Below are 14900 nucleotides of genomic sequence, written 5' to 3' on the forward strand. Positions count from 1 at the left end.
CCCCAAACACAGATGCAGACCTGGCTTCTTCGCACCTGGAGGTTGTGGACATCACCCCTAACAAAGAGGCTCACCTGGCTTCTTCCCACCTGGAGCTTGTGGACATCACCCCTAACACAGAGTTAGACCCGGCTTCTTCCTATCAGAAGGTTGTGGAAACCACCCCTAACACAGAGGCAGACCCGGCTTCTTCCCACCTGGAGCTTATGGACATCCCCCCTAACACAGAGGCAGACCGGGCTTCTTCTCACCTGAAGGTTGTGGACATCACCCTTTACACAGAGGCAGACCGGGCTTCTATCCACCTAGAGGTTGAGGACATCACTCCTAACACAGAGGCAGACCTGGCTTCTTTCCACCTAGTTGTTGTGGACATCACTTTTGACACAGAGGCAGACCCGGCTTATTCCCAGCTGGAGGTTGTGGAAGTCACCCCTAATATAGAGGTAGAACCTGTCTCTTCCCACTTGGAAGTTGTGGACATCACACCTTACACAGAGGCAGACCCGGCTTCTACCCACCTGAAGGTTGTGGACATCACCCCTAACACAGAGGCAGACCCGGCTTGTTCTCAGCTGGAGGTTTTGGACCTCTCCCCTAACACAAATGCATACCCGGCTTCTTCACTCTTGGAGGTTGTGGACGTCACACTTGAAGAAAAGCCTCTCATGGTGGCCGTCTCCGCCACTCTGCCATCTGCCATCCAAGCAGGTGAGTAAGACTTATAGAAAGCACTCTGACAGGTGCCATTTGTCATGATAACATGTAAAGTGTTGGTCCCATGTTTCATGAGCTGAAATAAAAGATCCCATTCAACTGGCCAGTGTTTAGAACCTACGGTTTGCATTTATTTACATTCTGTCCCGCTTTGTCCTTTTCCAGAGGATGTTGCTGTGGTCACCCCGGACGTCACCCCACACGTCACCAAGGACGTGACCCTGGATGTTCCATGCAGGGCGAGGAGGAAAGGGGCAGTCCAGCGTTTTTTTTGCAGGCTTTGGAGGGCAGTGTGCTGCTGCGCTTGCCACAAGGAAGAGGAGGAACAATATTAACTATTCATTAGACCAGAAACAGGATTGAACCATAGACCATTAAATTATTTGCATTATAGTTGCCTTCAATTCTGATTTTCTTCTGTTTAATTCTTAATTAATTTCAGAACATTTCTCTAAACTTTGTGGAGTAGGTTGTATAAATAAGTGGGAAACATCCCAATCCCAATTTTAATGCTTTTAATAATTTACCTATGACATTTTTTTTAGATGTATTATTTGACAAAAAAGTGGAGGGCGCTCAACCAACGTTGAGTCGAGGTGCAACCAAAAACCTTAATCATAATCTAAAAGGAAAAGCGCAACTCTTTCTCACTATTAAAAATGCATTGTTTTATTCAAGCAAGGTTAAAAGATTAACGTTTAGGCCTAGTCTATGACGATATGCAAGTTGTGTTTGCCCAGTTAAAGGGGGACCCAGACTCACCCTGGTTCTTGAGGGTTGCAGACACTGAATAATTATCATTTGAAATAAATGGCACTTTTCAAGTCTTGACTAAATATCTTTAATGAATATGAATTAAACATTTTATTTCATTTTTTTATTTAACCTTTATTTAACCAGGTAGGCCAGTTTAGAACAAGTTCTCATTTACAACTGCGACCTGGCCAAGATAAAGCAAAGTAGTGCGATAAAAACAACAACAACACAGAGTTACACATGAGATAAACAAAACATACAGTCAATAACACAATAGAAAATCTATATACAGTGTTTGCAAATGTAATAAGTTATGGAGGTAAGGCAATAAATAGGCCATAGTGCAAAATAATTACAATTTAGTATTAACACTGGAGTGATAGATGTGCAGAAGATGATGTACAAATAGAGATACTGCGGTGCAAATGAGCAAAATAAATAACAATATGGGGATGAGGTAGTTGGGTGGGCTAATTACAGATGGGCTGTGTACAGGTGCAGTGATCGGTAAGCTGCTCTGACAACTGATGCTTAAAGTTAGTGAGGGAGATAAGAGTCTCCAGCTTCAGAGATTTTTGCAGTTCTTTCCAGTCATTAGCAGCAGAGAACTGGAAGGAATGGTGGCCAAAGGAGGGGTGATATACCTGCTGGAGCACATACCACGGGTGGGTGTTGCTATGGTGACCAATGACTTCAGATAAGGCTGGGATTGATGACCTGGAGCCAGTGGGATTGGCGACGAATATGTAGTGAGGGCCAACCAACGAAAGCGTACAGGTCACAATGGTGGGTAGTATATGGGGCTTTGGTGACAAAACGGATGGCACTGTGATAGACTACATCCAATTTGCTGAGTAGAGTGTTGGAGGCTATTTTGTAAATGACATCGCCGAAGTCAAGGATCGGTAGGATAGTCAGTTTTACGAGGGCATGTTTGGCAGCATGAGTGAAGGAGGCTTTGTTGTGAAATAAGAAGTTGATTCTAGATTTAACATTGGATTGGAGATGCTTAATGTGAGTCTGGAAGGAGAATTTACGGTCTAACCAGACACCTAGGTATTTGTAGTTGACCACATATTCTAAGTCAGACCCGCCAAGAGTAGTGATTCTAGTTGGGCGGGCTGGTGCATGCAGCGTTCGATTGAAGAGCATGCATTTCGTTTTAATAGCGTTTAAGAGCAGTTGGAGGCTACGGAAGGAGTGTTGTATGGCATTGAAGCTGGTTTGGAGGTTTGTTAACACAGTGTCCAATGAAGGGCCAGATGTATACAAAATGGTGTCGTCTGCGTAGAGGTGGATCTGAGAGTCACCAGCAGCAAGAGCGACATCATTGATAAACACAGAGGACAGAGTCGGCCGAGAATTGAACCCTGTGGCACCCCCATAGAGACTGCCAGAGGTCCAGACAACAGGCCCTCCGATTTGACTCATTGAACTCTATCTGAGAAGTAGTTGTTTGAGAAACCAAGGCTATTTAGTCTGCCAATAAGAATGCGGTGATTGACAGAGTCGAAAGCCTTGGCCAGGTCGATAAAAGACAGTACTGTCTTTTATCGATCGCGGTTATAATATCGTTTAGGACATTGAGCGTGGCTGAGGTGCACCCATGACCAGCTCGGAAACCAGATTGCATAGCGGAGAAGGTACGGTGCGTTTCGAAATGGTCGGTGATCTGTTTGTGAACCTGGCTTTCAAATACTTTCGAAAGACAGGGCAGGATGGATATAGGTCTGTAACAGTTTGGATCTAGAGTGTCACCCCCTTTGAAGAGGGGGATGACTGCGGCAGCTTTCCAATCTCTGGGGATCTCAGATGATACGAAAGAGAGGTTGAACAGGCTAGTAACAGGGGTTGCTACAATTTCGGCGGCTAATTTTAGAAAGAAAGGGTCCAGATTGTCTAGCCCAGCTGATTTGTAGGGGTCCATATTTGGGGGGGGGGTTCATGAGCAAGTTGCAGAGCTGGTGGCCGGGGTAGGGATAGCCAGGTGGACAGCATGGCCAGCCGTAGCAAAATTCTTATTGAATTTCTCGATTATCGTAGATTTATCGGTGGTGACAGTGTTTCCTAGCCTCAGTGCAGTGGGTAGCTGGGAGGAGGTGCTCTTATTCTCCATGGACTTTACAGTGTCCCACATTTTTTTGGAGTTAGTGCTACAGGATGCAAATTTCTGTTTGAAAAAGCTAGCCTTTGCTTTCCTAACTGATTGTGTATATTTGTTCCTGACTTCCCTGAAAAGTCGCATATCGCGGGTGCTGTTCGATGCTAATGCAGTACGCCACAGGATGTTTTTGTGCCTGTCAAGGGCAGTCAAGTCTGGGATGAACCAGGGGCTATATCTGTTCTTAGTTCAGAATTGTTTGAATGGGGCATGCTTATTTAAGATGGAGAGGAAAGCACTTTTAAAGAACAACCAGGCATCCTCTACTGACGGAATGAGGTCAACTACAATTGACTTGAGGATCAGAGCAGGAAGGCTGACTGGCTAGCCCTGAAGGCCCTCTGCCTCTACCTCTGTGTGGTTCATCTCAGCCAAGAGGTTGTATGGGTTGTCTGTCTCTCACTGGGTGTGAATCACTATCCCTATGACCTCTCGCTCCGCCTGCCCGTTGGCCTGATCACAGGAGCAGGGGTGATGGCATCCAGGGTAACCTCTTCCTCTCCTGTATCTAACGCATCTTTCTGGCTGTGAGTTCGACTGAGGTCACTCGTTCTCTCTCCCAGGGTGTTGGATAGTTTCTCCTCCTCTGTGTCTTGTGTATTTTCTAAATTGTAGAATAATAGTGAAGACATCAAAACTATTAAATAACACATATGGCATCATGTAGTAACCAAAAACGTGTTACACATATCAAAATATGTTTGAGATGTGAGATTCTTCAAAGTAGCCACCCTTTGCCTTGATCACAGCTTTGTACATACAGAATAATACGAAATGTTCTGAGACCAGGTTGCGCTTTCACCTCCCTCGGTAAGAGGGGAATAAGGCAACCTCAGAGTTACATTCAAGGATACTTTATTGACACACACGGATGAAATGGACATGGAAAGGTAGTGGAATGATAGTGGTCCTGTAATGGACAGATAACAGGGCTAATGAATATGCACAATAACTGATAGCACAAGTAGAGCAACAACACTATTAACAAAGGAAGGGCTGTATTAATGGCATAATGCTACCTGCAGAGTATTACACAACACAGTAAACACAGAGAGGCAACTTACAATAGGCAATGGTAGTAACTATAAAGAACAACAAGCAAGAATGATATACATGTTACACAAACTCACTTTGTGCACGTACACTATCCCACGGTATCTCTGTGCATTCAAATTGTCATCGATAAAATGCAATTGGGTTCATTGTCCGTAGCTTATGCCTGCCCATACCATAACCCCACTGCCACCATGGGGCATTCAAAACGTTGACGTCAGCAAACAGCTCGCCCATATGCTGCTTTACAAGTGGTCTGAAGTCGTGAGGCCAGTTAGAAGTACTGCCAAATTCTCTAAAGCCGCCTTGGATTATGGTTGAGAAATTAACATAAACTTATCTGGCAACAGCTCTGGTGGACATTCCGGCAGTCAGTAAGCCAATTGCACGCTGCCTCATAACTTGAAACATCTGTGGCATTGTGTTGTGTGACAAAACTGCACATTTTAGAGTGGCCTTTTATTGTCCTCAGCACAAGGTGCACCTGTCTAATTATCATGCTGTTTAATCAGTTTCTTGATATGCCACATTTGTCAGGTGGATGGATTATCTTGGCAAAGGAGAAATGCTCGCTTACAGGGATGTAAACAAATTTGTGCACAAAATTTGAGAGAAATAAGCTTTTTGTGCGAACGAAATATTTCACGCTTTTATTTCAGCTCATAAAACATGGGACCAACACTTTACATATTGCGTTAATATTTTTGTTCAGTGTAGTTATTAGGTTGGGAGAATGGGATCCTATCTGGGCTAGCTAAAGCCAACTTCATGGTTAGTAGTATGACAGAGAAAAAATAACAAGACAAATTTAAACATCACAAATCTGAGGGGGCAAGTGACCCTGTGCCCCCTTTGGGCATGACGTCTCTGCTATCAACCACATCATTCTGTCTCCGTGAATATTCAAAACAGACACATTCATTCAGGTCTGGTACTGTTCCTACCATATAGATCAGGGATGGACAATTCCTGTCCTTGGGGGCCGGAGTGGTGTCACACTTTTTCCGCACACTCTAGGAGCTCAGATGCAATAATTTAATAACCTAATAACCAAAGTTTCGACAGACAAGCTGTCTTCATCAGGGTATCCTGACGTTGGTTATTAAGTTATTAAATTATTGCATCTGAGCTCCTAGAGTGTGCGGCTCTCCTTTTCTTTTTCAAGTGTTCTACTCCGATAGCCAGCACCTCGCCTAAATAGGTGTGCGTTTCTTTCGCCTCCATATTAATCTGGTACTGGTCCTACCATATAGATCAGGGATGGACAATTCCAGTCCTTGGGGGTCGGAGTGGTGTCACACTTTTTCCCCATCCCTAGCAAACACTGCTGATTAAACTTATTGCATTCTAAACTGAAGCCCATGAGTACTTGATTATTAGAGTCAAATGTGTTAGCTGGGGCTGGGGAACAAGTGTAACACCAATCAGGTCCCGAGGACTGGAGTTGCCCATCCCTGATATAGATGCTCTGTTTGCACACATCGAGGGATGTGGTGACAGTGGAGACAAGGGAACACACATAAACAGCTTTGTCCTTTTAGAAGGTCGTCATAATCCTTACATAAATATGATGTGTATGCAAGAAATGCAGAGCCACTTCCAAAACATATTGACAGAGTCTATTATCTAGTAATCTAATCAATTAGTTTTCAACCCCTTTGTTATGGCAAGCCTAAATAATCTCAGGAGTAAAAATGTGCTTAACAAGTCACATAATCAGTTAGATGGACTCACTATGTGTGCAATAATAGTGATTTTCAAACGACTACATAATCTCTGTACCCCACACATACAATTATCTATAAGGTCCCTCAGTCCAGCAGTGAATTTGAAACATAGATTCAACCACAAAGACCAGGGAGGTTTTCCAATGCCTCGCAAAGTAGGGCACCTTTTGGTAGATGGGTACAATTAAAGCAGACATTGAATATTCCTTTGAGCATGGTGAAGGTATTAATTACGCTTTGGATGGTGTATTAATACACCCAGTCACTACAAAAATACAGGCGTCCTTCCTAACTCAGCTGCCGGAGAGGAAGGAAAACTATCAGGGATTTCACCATGAGGCCAATGGTGGCTTTAAAACAGTTAGAAAGTTTAATGGCTTTGATAGGAGAAAACTGAGGATGAATCATCAACATTGTAGTTACTCCACAATACTAACCTAATTGACAGAGTATGCACTCACTAACTGTAAGTCGCTCTGGATAAGAGCGTCTGCTAAATGACTAAAATGTAAATGTAAAAGAAGGAAACCTGTACATGCATTGTGTTTGCAATAAGGCACTAAAGTAAAACTGCAAATAATGTGGCAAAGAAATTAACTTTATGTCCTGAATACAAAGTGTAATGTTTGGGGCAAATCCAACACAACACATCACTGAGTACCACTCTTCATATTTCCAAGCATGGTGGTGGCTGCATCATGTTATGGGTATGCATGTCATTGGCAAGGACTAGAGACTTTTTTAGGATAAAAAGAAACGGAATAGAGCTAAGTACAGTCAGAATCCTAGAGGAAAACCTGGTTCAGTCTGCTTTCCAACAGACACTGGGAGACAAATTCCCTCTTCAGCAGGACAATAACCTAAAACACAAGGCCAAATATTCACTGGAGTTGCTTACCAAGATGACATTGAATGTTCCTGAGTGGCTTAGTTACAGTTTTGACTTAATTCGGCTTGAAAACTTATGGCAAAAAAAAAAAAATGGCTGTCTATATAATGTATATTGCATATATTTTACAATCCAGTTGTGCAAAGCTCTTGGAGACTTACCCAGAAAGACACAGCTTTAATCGACTCAGGGGTGTGAATACTTATGTAAATGAGATATTTCTGTATTTCATTTCCAATACATTTGCAAAAATTTCAAAAACGTGTTTTCACTTTGTCATTATGGGGTATTGTATGTAGCTGCGTGAGAGAAAATATTATAATTGAATCCATTTTGAATTCAGGCTGTAAGAAAACAACATGTGGAATAAGTTAAGGGGTATGAATACTTTCTGAATGCACTGTATATCTGCAAGAAAATGATAAATATGTGAATGTTTGAAAGGGGGTCATATAAACATTGCCTTATTTATATTTTTACAGACAATATTAAGTGAATTCTGTCTGAAATAGTCATGCTATAATGGGCATAGTTTCTCAGACCAAATTTCCATTCTGGCTCAAACAAAGCAATCTGATCATGCTCCAGTCAAAAACAGCTATAGGGAATGCCTATACATTGTCCAATCTCCTTCCACACATTGATTTCATTATTCGCATCTTTATTCAGAAACAAACAAACTTGAAATTAAGTGCTGTTTCAGTGTCTTGTTGCAGGTTGTGCAATGTTCAAAAGTGTGTGTGATATTAGCATTAACTTGTGTGTGTGGTGTCAAGTGTGGATGGTCCTATGTATGCAAATAGCCGAGATTGGATATTTCAGCACCATGGACAGCAGCGACATTGGGATAGCGAGATCTGTAATTCAGCAACACATGACACTGGATAGCGGCTGTCTCAGGTGAACTTGGCATTGGGAAAATCCCATCTAATAGGAAACGAGGCATAGGAGGCAAAAAGACTGAAGGAGAAGACTCCCACAGGAACTCTATGCTTAACTGTTCTGCCACATTCATTTCAAATGTTACATTTTTCGATTTGTAAATAAAAGGGAACACATCTGCAAATAATGTAAACTGACTTTTCTAACTACACTGTACAGCTTTAGTGTGTCTGTGCGTCATAGGTACAACTGCAAGCAATTCGCTTCTCAAATCCTTCTCAAATGTCTGTTTAATGTGAGAAATAAAATGAAAAACAACTGTTAGACTATTACAATGCGTACTGTCACAAATTATTACTATTCCCAACAAGACAACGAAGTGATGGTCTTTACCCACCATGGAGACTTATAAAGGCTACTTCCCCCCCACCAAAAGTTCCCACGCAGAGCGATGTTGTTTACTACATCATTATGCATATGTAGCGTGGTTCGTTCTGCGTTGTGTACTTTTAATTAGGACACTGCCACAACTGGAATTCTGATGGTTGGATAATTTTTATTCGACCTAAACACGAAGAGACAAAAAAAAGATGTTAGCCCTTGGTGCAGCCACAGCTCTCGGGCACCTGCGTGAGCACATAGAAACTCACTCAAACACTGACCCAAATAATCCCGAGTTACAATAGGTACCCAAATTAGCGAGCTTGGTGAAAGTTGTTAACATAAATCTTTATATTGTCCACATTGTAACAAAACCTATAGTTGCGTAACAGCACTTTGTGTAACTTTACCACAGTTTTATATTGACAAATTACGGCGCCAAGGACAACATACCTTGCTAGTTGAAGGTCAGGCAAAAGAGAACAATAAGAGGGTACATAAATACAGATAACCCGCGATGGACCAAACCAAAATATACAAAACTTTTACAATTAGGTGTATTTACAATATAGATATATAAAAATGTTTGTACACCAAAAAATAACATTAGCTATGCAGCTGTAATTAAATAAAAACCACATTGAATTATTATTATTATTAACTTATTAACATCCCCTCTTGACCTGGCCTACTTGAACTGTCCTTGTGTGCAACTTGGTGCATAATCTAGGGGAACAACATCACACTACTACATTCACCCCTACTGTTTTACACTAGATTATAAACACAAAACAAAACACATTACCTCGAAGGTAACAAAGCAAAGAAAGAAAAAAAACATTTCACACCCACAGGGCGACAGAGTAACCCAGTGTAGTCCCTTAATTCTAGACCCACAAATGGTCGATCAGCTGGAAAGCTATCCCGTGAAGGATTAGGAAAAATAAGAGGTAGCTAATCCCTTATTCAACCCTATACAAAAAATGCCAAATACATTTTATGCTGATGAACTACACACAAAGTTACATGAATTGTCAAAAATATTAGACAAACCCACAAATCACTCTAAGACCCACTTAGATTACCACATACACACAACAAAGAAAAGGTAGGCAATATCCTACCGTCACTGAGAAACCAAGAATTGTTTCATTTCCTGTGTAGACATAGTTTGGATTAGCCTATTCACTGGCTTAATAAATCTACCTAGTCTAGTCCGAACACCCTCACCCAAAAACCTAGCAGGAATGTCACGGACAGCACCAACCGTGCTCAAAGGTCTAACCTCAGGTTGGGGAGTACTACAGATCGGCATATCCGGAGCCAGCACACTTTCAATTTCCGACTCAACACTAGTAGTGTCAGACGACTGATCAGAATCCTGGTAGATTGTCACAGACCAGACTGACAAAGCATCTTCAACCAAGTTAACAACATCAGGCACAGCACCATCCCAGCTGAGTGGAGTTTCACTATCAGAATTCTTGTAGGCTTTGGGGATCTCAGCCCCGAAACCTGAAGGATCTGGAGAAGGTCTGTATGGAGGAGCGGGCCAAAATCCCTGCTGCAGTGTGTGCAAACCTGGTCAAGACCTACAGGAAACGTATGATCTCTGTAATTGCAAACAAAGGTTTCTGTACCAAATAATAAGTTCTGCTTTTCTGATGTATCAAATACTTATGTCATGCAATAAAATGCAAATTAATTACTTAAAAATCATACAATGTGATTTTCTGGATTTTTGTTTTACATTCCGTCTCTCACAGTTGAAGTGTACGTATGATAAAAATTACAGACCTCTACATGCTTTGTAAGTAGGAAAACCTGCAAAATCGGCAGTGTATCAAATACTTGTTCTCCCCACTGTATGTACTGGATATCATTTTTATTTTACATTTTTAGTCATTTAGCAGACGCTCTTATCCAGAGCGACTTACAGTTAGTGAGTGCATACATCATTTTTATTTTTCATACTGGCCCCCCGTGGGAATCGAACCCACAACCCTGGCGTTGCAAACGCCATGCTCTACCAACTGAGCAACATCCCTGCCGGCCATTCCCTCCCCTACCCTGGACAACGCTGGGCCAATTGTGCGGCGCCCCATGGGTCTCCCGGTCGCGGCCGGCTACGACAGAGCCTGGATTCGAACCAGAATCTCTAGTGGCACAGCTAGCACTGCGATGCAGTGCCTTAGACCACTGCGCCACTCAAAGGGTGCCAGCTTTGCAACCCATCTCTGCTCGCATGCATCGTCTCGGCTTTGTAAGAATATATTTGAGTGGATTGTTGTCGGTCCACACAGTAAACTTATGCCCTCGCAGCCAATGGCTGAATTTATCATGAATGGCCCATTTCATGGCTAGAAATTCCAGCCGGTGAGCAGGATACTTGGATTGTGCATGATTAAGAGATTTACTAGCAAAAGCTATCGGCCTGGCTATGTCCTTCCCATCTTGCACTTGTGATAGTACAGCTCCCAAACCACTAGTAGATGCATCCACGGAAAGTAGAAATGGCTGAGAAAAATCTGGATGAACCAGCAGTGCCTGGTCAACTAGTGCTGATTTCAAAGCTTCAAAAGCGAGTCGACATTCGGCAGTCCAGTCTGCAGCAGTGAGCCTGCGAGGGGGACCAGGCCTCTTCCTACCCTTGCCTCTCCTAGGCTTCTTCTGACCTGTAGTTAGCTGAAACAATGGCCTAGCAACCATGGAACAATTCTCAATATAGTGCTGATAGTATACTACCATACCAAGGATATAACCTATTTTGATAGGAGACGGTGTGACACCATCAGCTTCCATTATCTCACTCTCAGTCACATTCAAAATGGTTTGAACTTTAGCAGGGTCAGTGGCTACACCCTCCTGAGAAATGATGTGGCCCAAAAACTTTACAGACCTCCTCAGAAACTTGCACTTAGACGGAGACAGTTTAAGGTTGTGCTCCTGCAACCGCTGAAAAACCATCTCAAGTCTCTGCAGACTATCTTCCTCCGTCTTAGCAAAAACCATCAGATCATCCAAGTAACAAAGGAGACTTAGAACGTTTTGGTCACCAAAGATGGTCAGCATCATTCTCATAAAAGTAGCCGGGCTGTTGCAGAGGCCCTGAGGTAACCGATTGTACTCGTGCAGACCTAAAGGGGAGGAAAAGGCAGTGTATTTCTTGTCCTCTTCATGCAGTGGCACGTTGTAATACCCTGACGTCAAATCCATTGTGCTGAAGAAGGCATTACCTCCCAGCGCGGCCAGTACATCAGCCTGATGAGGCAGGGGATGAGCATCCTTTACTGTGCGGGCATTTAACCACCTGAAGTCAGTACATAGGCGCAAGTCCCCATTCTTTTTCCATACCAGCACCAATGGTGAGGCATACTCGCTGCTGGATTTTCTGACGATTTCCTTTTCCTCCATATCATCCAGTGTTTCCCTGAGTTTTTGGTAATGAGCTGGAGACAGCCTACGATAAGGTCATCGAAATGGGCGGTCATCAGTCAGCCGTATGCGAAGGCAGAACTCCTTTGCCTCGCCACAATCTAGGCTATGTCTAGAGAACACTGTGTCATACTTCCCAATTAAGTTGACAAGTTTATCTTTCCAGAACTGTGAAACTGGACACTCCTCAACAGACAGGCCTTGAAGTCCAAGATTCCTCAGTGTACTGTTGCCATTATCTACACTGCCACCAACTGAACTCTTAGCTGTCAGACTGCCATGTGATCTGTCACATTGAGCCTTTGCCACATTCTGATGAGCTGCTTGCTGCTTGACATCATTAAAATACTCCAATGCAATGCAAGGGTACACATCCGCCACTTTAGCATTTCGTCTCAGGGTAACTGGCGATGTTGTTGGATTCACAGGGAGCCATCCATCCCCCCACAGAGGCGTAACTACTCTCCCCACTAGTATGTGTCGATTCACACAACGAGACGTGCTGGGCTCGACAACAACAGTACTGCCCACAGAGAGTTTTGTCTTTGGGGGTAGGCGGCCCCACACCAGATGCTCACTCATGGGTTGGAGCGTTACTGCTCTCTTCAACTTAATGGTGCCCACTTTATCTGGGATGGAGTCTCCTCTCCATCTCTCCAGATTTGACATCACACTGGCTAGAGGAACCTGGTGTACCCGCCACCCGCCAGTAGCTGTCATTTGATTTGAACTGTCTAATCAGAGACTTCAACACATTAGTGCCCACAATGAGTTCATCAACCTGCCCATCAACAATAAGCACTGGGACTACATAACAGAAGCCATAAAGTTGAATTTTTAAGTCACACATGCCCACTGGGCTAGTTTGTTCCCACCACAACCCACCAGGATGATGTCTGAAGGAGCTAGAAAGTTCCCCTCTACCACTCCTGCCTCCCTCAACCGAGGTACAATATCTGCGCGCAGAGTAGTAGCCATGGACCCACTATCTAACATCCCCTTCAGCTCAACTTTATCCTGTACTAGCACAGTGGTGTAAAACAAACTGTCATTCTGAGTAATTCTCATTGTGTTCTGAAAAATGACTGTGTTGTTCTTGGGTACTGACTCACAAAAGTAAGAATAAACAGATTGGATATCATCATCAGTGGAGGAAAAATAAGAATGCCCCACATTGCCCTCCTCAGAACGGAGGCTTTTTAGTTTTCCTGAGACCTGCCAGTCTGTCCACATCCAGGGTTCTGTCGCTGCCCAGCCTCACTACAGTCAAAGCTCATGTGGCCCGGAGAAAAGCACTTGACGCACAGCTGGTGCATCTGACAGTGAGCTTTGGTCCAGTGATTAGTGCTTCCACAGTCAGCGCACTCATGCTGACGTTTGTGGAACTGTTTACGGGGCCCTCTACATTTAACATGTTTAAGTCATCTAGCAGACGCTCTTATCCAGAGCGACTTACAGTTAGTGCATACATTACTTTTTTTTTTTCATACCCCCCGTGGGAATCGAACCCACAACCCTGGCGTTGCAAACACCATGCTCTACGAACTGAGCCGGCCATTCCCTCCACTACCCTAGGCGACGCTGGTCCAATTGTGCGCCGCCCCATGGGTCTCCCGGTCGCGGCCGGCTACGACAGAGCCTGGATTCGAACCAGGATCTCTAGTGGCACAGCTAGCACTGCAACGTAGTGCCTTAGACCACTGCGCCACTCACAGACTGAGTATTGCTGAGTATTGCTGACCAGAGCCTTCTCTAACAAAGTCAAAACTTTCTTTAATGTCCCACCCTCAGATACAGATGGTGCCTGGTCTGGTTCACGGCCACATTGAGAAAAAGATGACACATTAGGTCTTTTCACAGGACCCACTCCCTCCTGAGGGCAGTCAAAAACAGCAGCAACCTGCTGTGAAAGTTGTGTTCTACATGCTTTACGTTCCCTTAACAGTTCATCCAACCGATCCTGTACCTCACTGGCTGTCCAGTCACGAATGGGTTTGCTCTTGAACACTTGGGCCAACTCTTTATCAGGACAGTTGCATACAAACATGACTGCCAACTCTGAGCACTGATTGGGTAAGGTCCTGCCCTCACTCACAAGGTACTGTTCGGCTGCCTCTGCAGCTTTGTTAAGCCTAATCCAGAAATCTATTGGACCCTCATTAGCATATGGTTTGATTGAATAGAAATCAGCTAATGGCATACCTGAGCAGACAGTATCCCCAAAGTGTTGCTTGAAAACACTGAACACCGCCTTAACATCTGTGACAACAAGGTTGTTACGCTTCCAGACTTTGGTCACATCCCGTGCCCTCCCCATGAGCCTAGACATCACCTCCCCAACATTCCCAGACCCAGTGTAACCCCTCTTCTCTAGGTAGACTTCCATTAACACCTCCCACTCCAGGGCAGAGTACTTATCTGAGCCATCACCCCTAAAAAGAGGTGGAGCACTAACATCTGACTTCACAACCAGATTCAGCTTGGACGCATCAATAAAGGTTGACCCACACTGCTCAGGCAGGGGAAACTGCTGGGGTTGGTGAGGGGGACGGGCAGGAGAAAGACTTGAAACCCCAGGCTGCAGTAAACTCGCTCTGATAGATTCTCCTATCTCTGAACCAATCTGCTTAATAAGGTCACTAAGCTGACTCGGAGGCATCCCATTATCACCGAGTACTGTGGATGATGGTACATCAAAAGACAGAGGTGGGATACCCTGGTCAGGTGGAACAAACAGCCTACCCCTCCCAGTGCTTGCAAACTCAGGACTAGCAAACGCTCTACTCCCAGGAGCTGACTGTACAATTGGTGTAAATGGAAGGACACCCCTCCCTCTACCCACACTAAAATCCCCAGCATAACACGTCTTATGGATTTGAGAATCTTCCATGGCTCAACA

At 43.9% G+C, this 14900-nt stretch overlaps 1 protein-coding gene across 1 annotated transcript; it reads left to right on the forward strand.

The window, feature by feature from the left end:
- Positions 1-206: 206 nt before the first annotated feature.
- On the forward strand, positions 207-14390 carry LOC311110302 (uncharacterized protein; the record flags this gene model as incomplete). The annotated part of the gene is made up of 4 exons (XM_084188838.1): positions 207-230; positions 285-711; positions 883-956; positions 14376-14390. 4 exons carry the CDS (start codon positions 207-209, stop codon positions 14388-14390), a joined length of 540 nt encoding a protein of 179 aa, XP_084044964.1.
- Between the last annotated feature and the right edge of the window lie 510 nt (positions 14391-14900).

Source organism: Coregonus lavaretus, assembly GCF_964263955.1.
Source record: "Coregonus lavaretus genome assembly, contig: SUPER_35_unloc_3, whole genome shotgun sequence".
NCBI classification, from domain to species: domain Eukaryota; kingdom Metazoa; phylum Chordata; class Actinopteri; order Salmoniformes; family Salmonidae; genus Coregonus; species Coregonus lavaretus.